Raw genomic sequence first — 16,011 nt, 5'->3', positions numbered from 1 at the left:
TGTTATGTTGTAACGAAGTTATAATTGAAGTATTATTCTTTTAGTAACTGTAACTTCTTTCCTTTCTTTTCATTTATAATAGTAACTTAGTTACATTTTTTTTTATAATTAAAAACTAATCTGATAGTTATTTTTATAGTTACTTTACATTTAGTTTATTTCAAACTTATTTATTAACATATATGAGTTGTCCAAAATAAAGTGCTCACAATTAGTGAACAATCAATAATTTCTTATGATTGGAATATATATTTATCCTTGATAAAATGATCACATTCTGTAAAGAATTAAGCTAATAATCTTTTAGTACGTAAACGCATCTTAAGATTGATCCCAAAATTTTGAGATTCTATGTAAATATATTAATTTATTATAAATAATATAGCTTATAATGTTCAGCATAATTAGTAAAATGGTTTAATAATGTTATAAATATTTTTGTATTTAAATAAGAATACAAAAAATTAATAGAAAAGTAATTAAAAATTACGATTATTTTTTAAATAACTATATTATAATTGTATAATGTGTTCCTTTTCAGAATCGGTAATGTGCAACAGGATAATAGTTACTTTTCAAGAGAAAAAATTTTAACTAGTTATTTATAATTTTTATAAACTTAACTTTAAACTAGTAACTTTTCCAATCCTGCTTGGCGTAGTCCAAGCAATTCTAAAAATAAAGCATTAAATTACTCGTTTAAATAATCGACACATTTGACGGCATATAATATTGAAATGATTTGATGTAACTTTGTTTGTAAATTTAAGTTTACTATATTATTTTTCATGTTACAGACAATGGCGAGCCTCATTAATTCGACAACAGAATTTTTCAACGATGCGTACGACTATTACCTCTGGACTTTATCCCTCGCAGGTAATTCATAAAAATTCTGTTTAGGTATTATAATTTTCTATGATATCATCTATTTAATTAGTCATCTATTAAATTATCTGCTCTTTAATAAATATTGTTTGCAATATATTATCTAGTTTTTATTGTAAAGAATTTCAATTTATGTAACTTTAACAATATAAATTTATTTTTAATTATCAATTTCTTGATGTTATTTATAAATTATAAAAATTAATTTAATTGTATAGAATTGAGTGTTATAAATAAAATACATTGCGATTTTTACAAAAAATTTTTATTCATTTGTAATGTTGTAATAATACAGTTGTTAACAATTGTAACAATTGTACATTGTTAACAATTACTATTATTACAACGTTGCATATGAATATATAATGTAATGAATATATTATGTCACCATTAACGATTTGTGATTTCTTTTAGGCTTCCTCCATAAATATATATAAGCATCCATAAATATTCATAACCCATAAATATTCATCTTAACAAGTGAGAATGGATTAAAATGGATTGAAATTTTTTTCTATCCGAATGCGTATTTTAAATAGCGAATACTTTTTTGGATTCAATTGGATTGTAAAACTGCCTTAACTTTCTTATTCAAAATTTTGAATTGAACAATATTCACAATGTGTGTGTTGTGCACAGAAAAAGCTAATATTATTTTTAGATTGAAAAACATAAACATATGTTTCGTGCAATTCCTATAAATGAATAAAAATGCATTCAGAATTGAAAAGCATTTCATTTTAACATTCATAAATTATTATTTCTGTAAATCTGAATCCATTTCAATTCATTTCAATCCATTCTCCATGCTGGATATTTTTACGTAATAATTATTATTGTATTCTTATTGCATCATTTAACATTTACGAATGTTAAAATGAATGCTTTTCAATCCTGAATGCATTTTTATTCATTTACAGGAATTGCATGGAGCATATCTCTATGTCTTTCAATCTAAAAATAATATTAGTTTTTTCTGTGCACACACATACAAACACAACAACATATTGTGAATACTGTTTAATTCAAAATTTTGAATAAGAAATGCAGTTTTTCAATCCAATTGCATCCAATTGAATCCAAAAAAATATTCGCTATTTAAAATACGCATTCGGATAGAAAAAAATTTCAATCCATTTTAATCCATTCTCGTTTGCTCCATATTCATGCATGAAAAATTTTTTACTGAGATTATACGGGTGTTTGAAATATTTTATAGATGTCCGCATTTAGATTTTACTTTTACAATGTTTTTTTATTATTAAATATATATATGATATTAAAATTAATATAATAAAATTAATAATTAATTATATAAGTATACATATATGCATATATTTCATCAGTATTATTACCCAAATAAAATTAGTTAATTCCAAAAAATTGATATTTTTTAATATTCTTGAGGCTTCCATGGGTGCTTTCTATATAAAGATTATACGTTTCGCGGGCATTCCAAGAATGGACACGGAGGAAACTCACGAAACGCATAATCTTTATGTGATATTTGTTATGAATTACTCAATACCTATAAACATTTTTAATCAAATTCAAAATTGAAGACACACTCTTTTACTGCAATATTGGGTCAACTTATTTTTGGTAAAAGCGAAGAAAATTAATAAGATACAGTCAGAGGATATATTGGACGGTAACATATTTCAATAAACACCTATTATCAAATAATCAATCACTATTGCAACAAGCTCTTCAAAAGCAAAAGATGTCCAATATCATTACATAACATGTCTATAATAAGTCCAGAATTAGATGTTTTGGATATTCTATGGACAAAGTTATTGCAAATGTACATTCCATCCATAGGACGTCCGATGGACATAATTTGGACTTCCTATGTCCAGTATTGGGATGTATGGACATCCCAATGTCCAGAATCGGAAATCCAACGGACGAACAATAGATCCATGTGCTATTTGGATGTATACATTGGATGATTACTATTGTATCGTACGAATTAAAGGAGTCTCTAAGTTATTTATAATTATTAATTTTATTGTTAGTTTTTATAAAATTATCATGTTCTGATTTTCAGATGAAAGATCGAGGGGTTGGTTATTGGTTGATTCGCCGAAACCAACGTTAATATACACAATGTTGTACCTCTTTATCGTTTGGGTGGGTCCTAAAATCATGAAGAAACGGAAAGCTTTCAAATTAACGTGGGCTTTGGTGCCCTACAACCTTGCCATGGCTTGCCTCAATGCTTATATTGCCATTCAGGTGAATATTATTTCCTGTCCTTAATGATGGGAAAATATCACGGAACTTATTCATTTTTTTTATTTATCTTTATGTAGTCACTTTCACTTGAAAGTAGGTTTATCGCTTATTTGGCATCTCTATATTCTTTGCAGTTGTTCGTAGCATCCACAAGATTACGATACAGTTACGTGTGCCAACCTATAAGGCACATCACGCGTCCCGATGAACTTCAGGTAAGAGAATTATTATAAAATAAAAAATATAGGATATTTAAGATCAGTGATCAAAAGATCCTCTATTTTTCTCTGTTATAGTTTAGCTTACAAAATATTTACTAAAAATAAATGTCAGTTTCCTTATTTTATCATGTTAAGAAAAGGATAATACATATAAAAAAAACTTAGAAGTAAAAAACTTTCCATAATTTAAAAAAGATTACTTTTGTTAGTATATTAATATAACAAAGAATGTTTAAAAAGATCATAAAAGAAAACATGCTTAAAATAAATAACATACTGATAGAAAAAATTTTAAGCCAAATATAAACAGTACAAATATAAGGAACAATCTTTCAGAAATTTCACGTTTTTTGTTTAGATCGCCCACGCAGTTTGGTGGTACTATTTTAGCAAACTTCTGGAATTTTGCGATACGTTCTTCTTTATTTTGCGAAAGAAGGACAATCAGTTGAGCTTTCTTCATGTTTATCATCACTCTACCATGTTCTCGTTATGGTGGATCGGTATTAAATGGGTACCGAGTGGATCCAGTAAGTATTTCTTTATTTCAATATTAATACTATGATATTGATAATAATTATTATTTTGATAATTATATAGAATAAGCCCCTTCTCCCTCTCCCCAATGACCTTGACCTTGACATATGTTGTCAAAGTCACGATTCTGAGTAACCTCCAATAGATTTTTTCCATCGTTTGTTATTCATGAAAATGTTATTAATGATATAAAGTTAAGAAATAATATCTCTTTTTTATTATTTAAAACAAAATTCTGCTTTAAAAGTGAAAATTTTCTTTGAAAACATTATATTTTTATATAATATTTGTTTTTAAAGCAGAGAATTTGTTTCTGAAACAGAAAATTTTTCATGATTTTGTAATGACTTTAAACGAAACGAGATCCACCCCACTTCCTCCACTATCTAGGGGCATACGATTTTCCATTTAAATAAAGTGAGGCCTGCTCCACTGTCTAGAGACGCGCGATTTTTCACATGAAACGAGATTCCCATCTTAGAGACAAAAGATTTTTTAGGCAAAAGGGTGTAATAAACCTTGCTTGAGAAAATTGTGCGTTTCTAGGCAGAGGGGAGGTGAGGTGGATCTCGCTTTGTGTGGGGGGAAAATTGTATGTTTCTAAGTAGCGTAGGATGTTATATATTAAATATGGGAAAAAATTTGTGGCGTTTTTCCCGTTAGATGTAATGGGAAAAACGCCACGAACTTTTTCCCTAATATGTATAGCAGAAATATTAATTATTGGCAATAGTAAGCTTATTTTTGGATAAACATTAATAGCATTGCACCAAGTACGACTAAAGTTTGATAGAAATATGTAAAAATAATTACGCTTTGTCTCCTAAACAATTATTAAAATTTATATAAAAAAAGAAGTAAAGATTTTAATATTTATGTACACTTTGCAGCTTTCCTACCAGCGATGGTGAACAGCTTCATTCATGTGCTGATGTACTCATACTATGGACTCGCCGCGTTAGGTCCTTCGGTGACTAAGTACCTCTGGTGGAAGAAGTACTTGACAATCCTCCAGCTCATCCAGTTCACAACTGCTTTGATTCTGGGAATCAATGGCATTCGATCGGGATGCGACTTCCCTCTTTGGATGCAGTACGCCCTCGTAATTTACATGCTCTCTTTCATCGTCCTGTTCGGAAACTTCTATGCCAAAGCTTATATCGCAAAGGTCAGACACAGTTTCATATGTGATTTGAGACGAGTTATCTCGCGCCCATATATGTTTGCGTTATCAATCTATGACTATGATGTTTATTTGCAGGGTAAACAAGTGTATGCGGAGAAACGGCTTGAGAGGCTAAGAGCCATCGAAAAGGCGTCGACAAGTACACAACTCGATAGTGCGATCAGCAATGGAAAGATCACGAATGGATATATGAACGGACACGCGAACGGCTACACGAATGAAACATTCAAGAAGACCCAATGAGGCGATTCTTCTCAGGGATGTCCCTATCAGGGAGATCCAATCCACGATACTCGCGATGCACGACGAAGAAGAAATAGTCATTATAGACATTAGTCATCGTCGTCGTCGTCGGGCAGTGCATCGAGATCAACAGAAGTAGTTTAACAAAAAAATAAATAAAAACGAGAAAAGGGGTAAGGGGAAAAAAAGAAATGGATTTTTCGTTTAGATCCCGCACGTTATCGGGTTTGTGCTTTCGCGAGGCGAAAATTAGCACCGTGATTCCAAAGTTAACGGATCAGCATTTGTACATTCGCGGCATCATGCTGATTCTAACTGTATATATATTAACGAACATTCACTGAAAAAGCGGTCTAATACCGAATGCGTTTTATAGCGATTAGCGCGATGGGCCTGCAAGAATGAGAGTTCGCACATGAATATACATGTACGAAACTGAAGTGGAAAGATTTACATATATTATATTGAGGAGTCAGATAAATATCAAAATATTGTCAGAAAAGCAAACGATCTTTCTTTCAAGGGAGTTATATAGATAAGTTTGTGAAAATAAATATTTCCCTAAATGTAGAATTATCCAAAAAAATAATCGTAATGGAAGGAGAAAGGTGCGTATGTGTGCATGTAAATAAGTAAATGGACTGTCAGGGAAAAAAGAGGAAATGCGAAAGAAATTTGTTTTTAGGACGAATGAACGATAAATTTGTGATGGAAGATTATTATAAGAGGATTGAAAGAGAGTTACATCTCTTAAAAGAACGAAATTTAATGCATCTCTTCAGTTTGTGAAATTTTTGATAACGAAATGTATGTGAGTGTATGCATATAAAAACTTCTCGATCAAACTTCGCAAGTGCCGTTTCGCGAATGAGCAACAGTATGAATCAATATTTAGAGGTCCCAATTCGGAAAGCCTATCACGCAGCTATATTCCTGATTGATTCGCACAGAAACGGGGAGATACGCGATACGCGGAGGTTTGCCCGCTTTCATCAAAGTATATTGCATATTTAAATCAAAGAGGATCTAATCCTTTGATTCAAATATAATACAATCGACTGATGATTTCTATTCGTTTTCAAATTTAATAAAAAAAAAAGAAGATAATTGATTCCAATAACAAAAAAATATCGATTGGCTAGAGTCTACACGAAACTTTTTATACCGACCCTTTTTTACAACGAATAATCTAGATACCAAATGACGCGCTTTCGTCGCAAGAGAACTACAACAGCAATTTAAGAAATCATAGTAATGAAAAAAATAGCAAAGAACAGAAAAATGTGGCAAAAAGTGATAAAAAAATCATCGCAATTGTTCACATGTTATAAATCATGATGAATCTGTTTTTATACAGCATATGATTTATATTCTCGTCATCAACAAAATTTATAAATAACAATTAGCAACTGAATAAATTACAAGATAATCATTTACGACGATGGATTATGTTCATTTGCGCGGAGATCGTGTGTTTCCTCATAATATATTTCTCTTAGATAATTAGGTTATTCTATTATATTATTAATGTGTTTATATAAATACGTGTATATCATTATTATAATATGTAACGGATCATGCGCAATTGTTATAAAAATCGCGTTGCTGCGCAATGCGTTAAAACAAAGAAATGCATTGTGTTAATTCTTTACAGCTTACGTTTATTTGTCCTTTCGATAAAATTTTTCACAAAGTATTTATTAATTTTTTACTTTTAATTGTTATATATCAAATATTATATATAAAATCATTTTTCCTCATATTCTTTTATTGTATACATTTTAAGTTAATAAAATTACTTTAAAAATATTTTACATAGTTAATAAAATTTTTACATAGTTAATAAAAACAAATATTTTACATAGTTAATAAGATTGTATCAGACATATAAAAAAAATTGCTGTATATTAAATCATAAAAATGTAAAAATGAGGAAGATAAAATATTAAGAAACAATAACTTCGAACGACTAAATGTTTGAATAAAAACTGAAATATGTTTAATCTTTCCTATTGTTTCCTTCTTATTTATCAGTCTAGTAATTATTTACATCACATTTTAACAGCGTAATTTATAAGCAAGACCCATTCACTCTTTAAGAAACAATATTTTTTTAGTTCGAGTTGTGATTAAATAATATTTACAACTATTTATTTTATTGTTAGACGTGTCGTTGAAGACATTTTAAATATCTTCATATGAAATTGTGATTAACCACGACTCCGTAAAATCGCTAGAGCCAACCATATCGAGCACGTCTTACCAATGTACCGTTGTATATGACAAACAAGAGCAAATTCGACAGGACCCGTGATATTGTGAATCTTCGTGGCGGCTATTTGCTCCGCCAGTTCATCAAGGGTAGTTTGACGCAAGTTCAGAAGGAAACCATGCGTGTGATAAGCTCTGTACAATTGTTTCAGGTCTCTTTTGTCCACTTGACACGTCATATCATTCGGAATGTCGGAAACAAAGCTTCGCAAAACGTTGATCGCGTGACGATTAAATATCGTTGTTAAACCAAGAGCGCTACGCCAGCCGGACAATTTGTCTCGCAAGTATTGCTCCATTTCCGAAGCGCTTTCCTTTTCCTGCGCATCTTCCTCGGGTATCTGTATCACTGTCGGTTCCGACGTTTGAGCGGATCGACTGCTGATTGATGTGGCGACAGACACGAGTGGCCGCCAATCTTTGCTCATCGTCACGTTGTATCTTAAATTGTGAGGCAAAATAGACCTCTGCAAATTCTCCCATATCTACAATAGCGAGACTGTTATAAAACCATAAGATAAAACATTAAGAGATCACAAAGTGGGAAAAGAATGTAAATTTGTGATTGGAAAAATTAATTAATTGTTTTATACTAACGCCAGAGTGATTGATCAAGCGAGATACTTTCATCAACGAACAGCGACTATCACTCAATTTATAACGATCCCCGATCTCGGGATCCCACAGGACGATGTCGTTTTTCTCGATGCTTAAAACAAATGCGGTCCATCGGCTTATTTGTGAAGAACCTATATCCACAAATATATGCTTTGAATAAAATCGCGCTTCAGTGCAAATCAAGTGACAAAAATGATAGCGTAGTTACCCAGAAAACAAATTTGGCGACAATTTGATAGCAAATTATTGCCAAATTGGCATAAAAAAAACTCCGCAGTAGAGTTCTGTGTCAACAACAAGTTTAAGTATTGCTATCAAAGCTTGTACGTAGACAAAAATCGAGTAAAACTTTGGTCAATTTTAATTTTGATTTTCATTTGTTGTCGTCAATTTGCTATCAAATTGTCGACAAGTTTTGCACGACAATTTTATGTTACGTTTTTCATGTTACGTCAGTGGATTTTGTTATATATCTGCTACTAATTTACTGATCTTATTGAATATAATAGAATTTACAAATTTGTCTTTTTGTCAACAGAAATTTGTACTTAAGGAGATTCAACAGACAGTTTATTCATAATAATATGTAAAACAATTAAAATAATGGAATAAAAAAATTACTAACAATATCTTATGCTATTACATAATTATTGTTAATGTTATATGTTAAATATTTTCAAAATGACAAAATAAAAGTTGTAGAAAAAGAATGCTCATTTGATGTATGTACATGCATCGACATAATTCTAGCTTTTTTCATTGAAGAATATAAATATCTTGTAAATTGTACGATCAATTTAAATGAAACTTTACGTCAGTTTAAATTTAAGTGTTTACTTTATAATTATAACGATTTTTAAATTGCTGTCTTATATACAAGTGTCTTAATTTGAAAAAGAATAACTACAGAATAAGATTATAATCTTCAAATTGTAATGTAGAATTCTATCTAAATTTCTATCTAAATTTAGAATTAAATATCTTCAAAATAATATAGTAAAAGTCAATGAAATTTTTTCTAGATATTATTGATATTATTAACATATGTATTACATATATTATAGATTTATCTTATATTTCATTAAAGAACCTCCTTAACAAGCATTTAATAAAATTTGTTTTCGATAGACTTGTGTTCCAAAATTCTCTGCTAGGTTAAAAATTTATAGTTCATATTACGTGCACTATAGATTTTTAGCACTGGCAATAAATTTTGAAACACAATTTCCCTATTGAAAAAAATCACAAAGTTATATAACGAAATGTAATTAAAACATATAAATCACGTAACAGATCGTTCCAAATCAGTACGTGATTTTTTTAAAATTATAATTTGAAAAGTCATACAATGATATATTTTTTTCTTCTATTTCCATCATTTAATTATTTAAAATTCGATAATTATAAAATCATATGATAAATAAAAAATTATTTCTAATATCATGTAATTTTTCTAATTATGTGTTAAAAAAATTATTTGTACTAATTTGGAACAATGAGTTATGTGATTTACTTGTTTCAATTACACGATTTCGTTATGTAACTTTGTGATTTTTTTTTCAGTAAGGTTTGGTTAATTGCATAATAACGTACCTAACAATACATACGACTGCAAACCGAAACCTTGCAGCAATGTTGCCAGTAAAGCTGCTCTGCCATAGTGATCCACCTTGTTCACGTTTAAGGCTTGGCGCGGTGGGACCGGGCCATAGTGCATTGGCAAAGACGGTAGAAGCATAGTGAGTCGTGCAGCGTCGTCGGGAGTCTCTACACCGGTTATTTTGTAAGGCATCGCCAGGCAGCGTTGGATTCCCTTTAACAAAGTATCGATGGCGTTAGCTTCCAAAGACTTGGCATTGCTGGGCTGCTCCATCTTCATCAGCACGTAGATCCGCGTGTGCGAGCGACCCGGGCTGGCTTGTACGTAGCCGAACGACAATAGGGGACTAAACAAAGGGGACAAAGCGACCCATCGTTCAAGCTCCTGATAATTTCTGTGACTTTCCAGAGGTATTCTCGCCTCACCAAGCCACTGCTGACCCCAGACAGGGTGCTGATCGTATAGGCGGAATTTTACGCAGTGTTCACCGTTTTGCCTCGGCAATTCAAAGTGCATGGTCTGTTGCCAGATAGGTGCTGGTCCCTCCGCTGTCGCGGTCGTGTGAACGACGTTGCCCCATTCTACCTCCAACAGAGGAGTGACCAGCGCCGATTCTTCCCTCACTGGCACCTCCACCCCTCGCAGGATGGTGACTGCGAGGATCGTTCTCCCTATAGTGTGATGCCTGCGAGTGCTGGATGACGGCCTGAGCGGCCGACTAGCCTGGAACAAATTCTTCAGAGACACGTCTAGCAGGGAGAATGCCGAGTGCTCGGTTACGACAATAGCTGGCGGTTTTGATTCACGCGACGACGCTTTGCGAATTACACCGATGTCCGTGTTGAAAACCAGAGCCGGATCCATTAGCAGAAAATACTTGACATCTTTCTTGCTGGTGGAACGTGTGTGAGGTCGCGATAAGGAAAGATTGTTCTGTGGATCATTCGGATCGTTGCTCGATCTATAAAGATAAGCATTGCTCTCCTCCGGATCGCTGCTGCCGTCTGTCGACAGAGAGATAGTGCAAACGACAGTTCCGTCGTATATTCTACCCGAGCTGCCGCTGATCGCGAAATCTATCTCCACCTTATAGTCTTTAACGCTACGCTGGGGCAACGGTAACGGAAGCTCGCTGGACACCCCGTGTCGGGCGTGCACCTGTATCGAGAGATTGTGGCATTCGGAATTTCTCATGAATAATTTGTACAGCTTTCGATTGAATGGACCATTTGCCGTGAACACCAGCTTTCTTTTGAAAAGCAATGAGATCGAGACGATCTCGGGGATCGTCCCGGCCCGATCTTCCTCGCGCGGCGCGTGAATGCAGATGTCTCGCATCGCGATCTCGACGAGTTTCCCGTGAAACCGCGGCTGTGATTCGTAGTCTAGCGATTTGGCATTGTCGAGCCGATAAGGCTTGACTAACTTGTCAGTGAATGGATTCTCGGAAACGTAAAGTCCATCCTCGACTGATGTGTTTTTACTGTCCGACACTCGCACGGTTCTCTTGCTCTTCGTAAGCACTTCGCTCGCTTTCTGATTGTCATCGATCACGGGATACGCGTAGCAGAGGCTAAAATCTTCCTCAGTTTTGTCTTGCGAGTCTCGTGCGAATCCTGTTATAAAATCAATGTCAGAGGAAGACATATCGCGATTATAAGAAAAAAAAAAGGGTTTTACTTCAAAATATTTTAATTCCCATGTGATTTATTTACGCCTTACGGCATACCAACTTTTATTTATTATTGAATTTTTAACGAACAATGTGAAAATTTCTAAATTATAATGCTTCTAAATTATCTCTAATTTGTGTTAATTAAGTTTTTTCGTCTCACAATGTTACAAACTATTGTAAACATAAAACTCATTATTGCTGCACTGTACTTTAGTAGAACTTTTCGCTTTTGCACAATATCAAGTATATACTTATTTTAAGTACAAAGAATGTATATACTAGTTCAATTATAAAAAAACTTCAATTATATATAATAAACAGACTTATACTGTGCCTGTAATTTGTCAACAGGTCCTAAATAAATGCAAATAAATGTTTGTTTTGGCGTCTTCGGTTTCTATGGCAACAATCCTCGGGACAGCTGACAGCTGATAATGTTCAATCGGACAAATAGCGACATCTCATAAAGTTGCTTCAAATGAATTTGTATAAATATGTATAAATATGCTCCATCGATAAAAACATGTATCAACGATTGATCGAGAGAGCGGCGCCGAATAGCGGCAAAAAAAGGAAAAAGACACGAAAATATAACCTTTCTCGTCCAGCTTGTGACAGTTCACAGTTGTGACAGCAGATGATATTTTAAATGAATTAACGGACTTCATTGGTAATTGATTGTAAAGACGTTAAGTGATCTTGAATTGCGAGAATGGACGAGGAGATGGATGCCGTGAACGAGGAAGTTTCTCCAAGAACCTCGGACGAGGAAGAGATGGTGACGAGCGATACGGAGGAAAAAACCAACAAGGAAGTAGTGGAGATTAAGTCCGACAGCGACGATGATGATGACGAGGATGATGACGAGGATGCTAAGGAGGCTGAGGTGAAAGCTCTAGAAGCTTCCTTGTCGACAAACCCGTACGATTATTCCAGTCATGTAACTCTAATCAACAAATTGCACACGATGGGCGAGCTTGATCGTTTGCGAGCCGCTAGGAACAATATGAGTAACTTATATCCCCTGAGCCCCGAGCTCTGGCTTGCTTGGATAAGTGACGAGATCAAGTTAGCGACTACTGATGACCAGAAAACTGAAGTAATTAAACTATGTGAACGAGCTATCCAGGATTACGTATGTAAGTTTTTCCTTGATTTCCTTAAGTCGTAGATTTGAAATCATTATTTGTATGGACAAGGAGATCATAACACTGTAACTGTGTACTTTTAGCTGTGGAAGTATGGTTGGAATACTTACAGTTCAGCATTGGCTATATAGGCAAGGATGAAGAGAAAGTTCGTCAACTCTTTGAACGTGCATTGGCTGTTGTTGGAATGCATGTCACAAAAGGAGCGATAATATGGGAAGCATATCGTGAATATGAGAATATATTATTTGCCTCTCTATTGCCATTGGTAAGAGATACATGTTGAAGAGATATATTAAAAATAACAGAAAAAAAAAAACAAATTTTCCATTTGACATTATAATGTTTTTCTTATATTTACATCCTTTATTTTACATTTATGTTTTAGGATGATGATACTGAAAAAAGAAAAAACAAAGTTCAATTGGAACGCATTGTAAGTTTATTCAAACGTCAATTATCTAATCCTCTTTTAAATATGGATAAAACATATGAGGAATATCAATCATGGTGCGCAAAATATGATACAGAAGTAGATACAGATGAGAAATCGATTTCGAAATGCTTTAAACAGAGTTTTGCTAAATTAGAGTCATTCCTTCCTTATGAGGAGAAGCTTATCTCTGCACAAAACCAGAATGAATTACTTGACTCTTATAAAGGATATTTGTTATACATGAAACAAAATAACTCAGATCTTGTTAGAATTCTATATGAGAGAGCAATAACTGATCTAAATTGTTTAGAAACATCGATTTGGTTGGATTATATCGCTTATCTAGAAAATGAATCAAGACTTGAGCGCGAACTAGATCCAATTTATCAAAGAGCATCGAGGAACATTCCTTGGTATTCAATAGTTTGGCAAAAATGGATGAGATCGTATGAGAAATGGGACAAACATATATCGGAAATACAAACGCTATTCGAGAATGCCTTGTCTGCTGGGTTTTCAACAGCAGAAGATTATCGTAATTTGTGGATTATGTATCTTGAATGTCTGCGGCGCAGACTCGATCAATATCCTGATGAAGAGAGAGATAAATATCTGGATGTTATTCGTAAAACGTTTAACAGAGCGTGTGAGCATCTGGCAAAATGCTTTGGTTTGGATGGCGATCCCAATTGCGTTATCTTACAATACTGGGCAAGATTTGAAGCGATACAAGCAAATAATATGGAACAAACTAGAAGATTATGGGCTGATATTCTTTCGCAGGAGCATTCTGCAACAGCTTCTTATTGGTTGGAATATATAATTCTAGAAAAGTAATATATTTAAATATAATAATAATTTTTATATTTATAACTTAGTTCTATTCTTTAAGGCATTTTTCTAATTTATTTATAGAAGTTATGGAGATTCAAAGCATTTAAGAAAACTGTATCAAAAAGCCTTAAGTTCCACACAAGATTGGCCAGAAAGTATAGCGAATTCATGGATAGATTTTGAGCGTGATAAAGGAACTTTGGAGCAAATGGAGTTCTGTGAAGCAAAAACGAAGGAAAAGCTCGATAAAGTTATGACAGAAAGGCAAAAAGCGCAAGATCTTTCTCAGAGTGAATTGTCCACACAAGATAAGAAAATGAGTAAGAGAAAGATTGATGATGGCAAGTGGAAAAATTTAGGAAGTTCCCCATCGAAAATCATAAAAACTGATGTCCAACTGAAACCAAAATTGCGAGCAAGTATCTTGAATATTGATAAGAAGACAACAAATGATCAAAAAAAATCAAAGCCAGAAATCGTACCACCACCTGGTTATAAAACGATCGAAGATGAAGATATAGATGATAAAGATAATCAGCATGAAGTAGATGATAATATTACAATTTTTGTCAGTAATTTAGATTACACCACGACCGAAGACGAAGTAAGAGATGTTCTAAAATCCATTGAACCGATAACATTGTTCAGAATGATTAAGGATTACAAGGGACGTAGCAAAGGATACTGCTATATACAATTAAGTAGTACAGTACGTATATTTTAACATTTAATAAATTTGTTTAATAAACTTTAAATGAAAATATAGCTAAGTGTGAATAAGTAAAAAAGATACTCGTTGAAATATACGCATAAATTATAATTATAACATTTAATTTCATATCTTGCCTTAAAATTTTGAAATATTAAAATAAAGACATAATTGTTTAATCTACTGTTTTAGGAAGCCGTGAAAGAAGCTTTGAAATTAGATAGAACACCTATAAAAGGACGTCCTATGTTTATTTCAAAATGTGATTCTAACAAGAATACCAGAAGTTCAGTATTTAAATATCGCTCTACGCTTGAAAAGAACAAACTCTTTGTTAAAGGTACGATATATTTATCAACAAATCATATACGCGCAACAATTACGGAATTATTTCTTTCTGTATTTTTCTGCGCAATCTTTTTATGTTTAGTCATATATTTTTAAATTCTCTGAATAATTTTTTGGTAATATCACTATCCTGCATTCAATATTATGTTTAAGGACTTCCACTTACAATGACAAAAGAAAAATTGGAAGAGATTTTTAAGGTTCATGGAGATTTGAAGGAAGTTCGCCTGGTTACTTACCGTAATGGGCACTCGAAAGGGTTGGCTTATGTTGAGTATCATGACGAAGCGACCGCTGCAAAAGCTCTTTTGAGCACAGACGGTATGAAAATTCAGGACAAAGTAATCAATGTTGCGATAAGTCAACCGCCTGATCGCAAAAAAACCCAAACAGAGGAAAATACAGAACAAATAAAATCACTCGGTGGAACATCGACGAGCCGTACAGCATTTGGCATGCCCAAGACTTTATTGTCTATGGTTCCCCGTAATGTTAAAAAGAGTAGCAGTAATGGTAGTGCAGCTTCAGATGGAAATCACACACAATCGATGAGCAATCAAGATTTTAGGAATATGTTTCTCAATAAAAAATAACTTGTTGTATCGTACAAGCATATTTTTTTCTCAGTCTATTAATGTCGCATTAATTTTAAAACTTATATAGGCTACATATTATGTAATATTACAACTTATATGTTAGTGGTAATACTTACAGTGAACGGATCTGCTGTTAAAATTTATCAAATGTGCGTTGTATATTATATGATATACAAGTGCTGTTAAAAAGTCAAATGTGCAGTTACTACAATTCTGTACGTTACGTTATTATAAGTTAAAAAAAATGTATAAATTGTACTCAATTATGTATGCGTATATATACTAGTGTTCTTTTTAAACTTTTTTTTACGCATGTGTAAATGTTTTTTTTTTTTTCCTAAAAAATCTTGTGTTTTAGATGCCACAATCCATAGAGATAGATAATTATTAATTCAGTATTAATAAACCTAACTTTATTGGTACAAATCAATCTTTCTGTTTCATATTAAAAGATTATGAA

The 16,011-nt window shown here is 32.8% G+C and overlaps 3 protein-coding genes across 4 annotated transcripts in view; 2 read left to right on the top strand and 1 right to left on the bottom strand.

The window, feature by feature from the left end:
* The window catches only part of LOC108684245 (elongation of very long chain fatty acids protein 4-like), a 25,531-nt gene extending 18,406 nt beyond the window's left edge, over positions 1–7,125 (top strand). For both annotated transcript variants that reach the window (XM_018188469.1, XM_018188468.1), the window contains exons 2-7: positions 798–879; positions 2,942–3,129; positions 3,264–3,344; positions 3,709–3,880; positions 4,778–5,055; positions 5,149–7,125. In XM_018188469.1, the coding sequence (XP_018043958.1) occupies positions 801–879; positions 2,942–3,129; positions 3,264–3,344; positions 3,709–3,880; positions 4,778–5,055; positions 5,149–5,316 (966 nt within the window). In that variant the 5' untranslated portion in view covers positions 798–800 and the 3' untranslated portion in view covers positions 5,317–7,125. The remainder of the gene's footprint in view (positions 1–797; positions 880–2,941; positions 3,130–3,263; positions 3,345–3,708; positions 3,881–4,777; positions 5,056–5,148) is intronic.
* A 401-nt stretch (positions 7,126–7,526) lies between these two features.
* Positions 7,527–11,452, bottom strand: LOC108684283. Its single transcript, XM_018188520.1, has 3 exons — positions 9,799–11,452; positions 8,185–8,336; positions 7,527–8,072 (listed from the first exon to the last, which is right to left on the bottom strand). The coding sequence occupies exons 1-3, from the start codon at positions 11,450–11,452 to the stop codon at positions 7,527–7,529; spliced, it is 2,352 nt and encodes a 783-aa protein (XP_018044009.1).
* Positions 11,453–12,078: 626 nt separating this feature from the next.
* On the top strand, positions 12,079–15,769 carry LOC108684258 (squamous cell carcinoma antigen recognized by T-cells 3-like). Its single transcript, XM_018188489.1, has 6 exons — positions 12,079–12,619; positions 12,712–12,896; positions 13,017–13,897; positions 13,980–14,607; positions 14,800–14,947; positions 15,109–15,769. Exons 1-6 carry the CDS (start codon positions 12,193–12,195, stop codon positions 15,546–15,548), a joined length of 2,709 nt encoding a protein of 902 aa, XP_018043978.1. The 5' UTR covers positions 12,079–12,192; the 3' UTR covers positions 15,549–15,769.
* The last annotated feature ends 242 nt before the right edge of the window (positions 15,770–16,011 follow it).

The sequence above is a fragment of the Atta colombica genome, unplaced genomic scaffold, assembly GCF_001594045.1.
Source record: "Atta colombica isolate Treedump-2 unplaced genomic scaffold, Acol1.0 scaffold13, whole genome shotgun sequence".
Classification (NCBI taxonomy): domain Eukaryota; kingdom Metazoa; phylum Arthropoda; class Insecta; order Hymenoptera; family Formicidae; genus Atta; species Atta colombica.
Note: the sequence above shows the minus strand (reverse complement) of the source record. Positions and strands in the feature narration are given on the sequence as shown.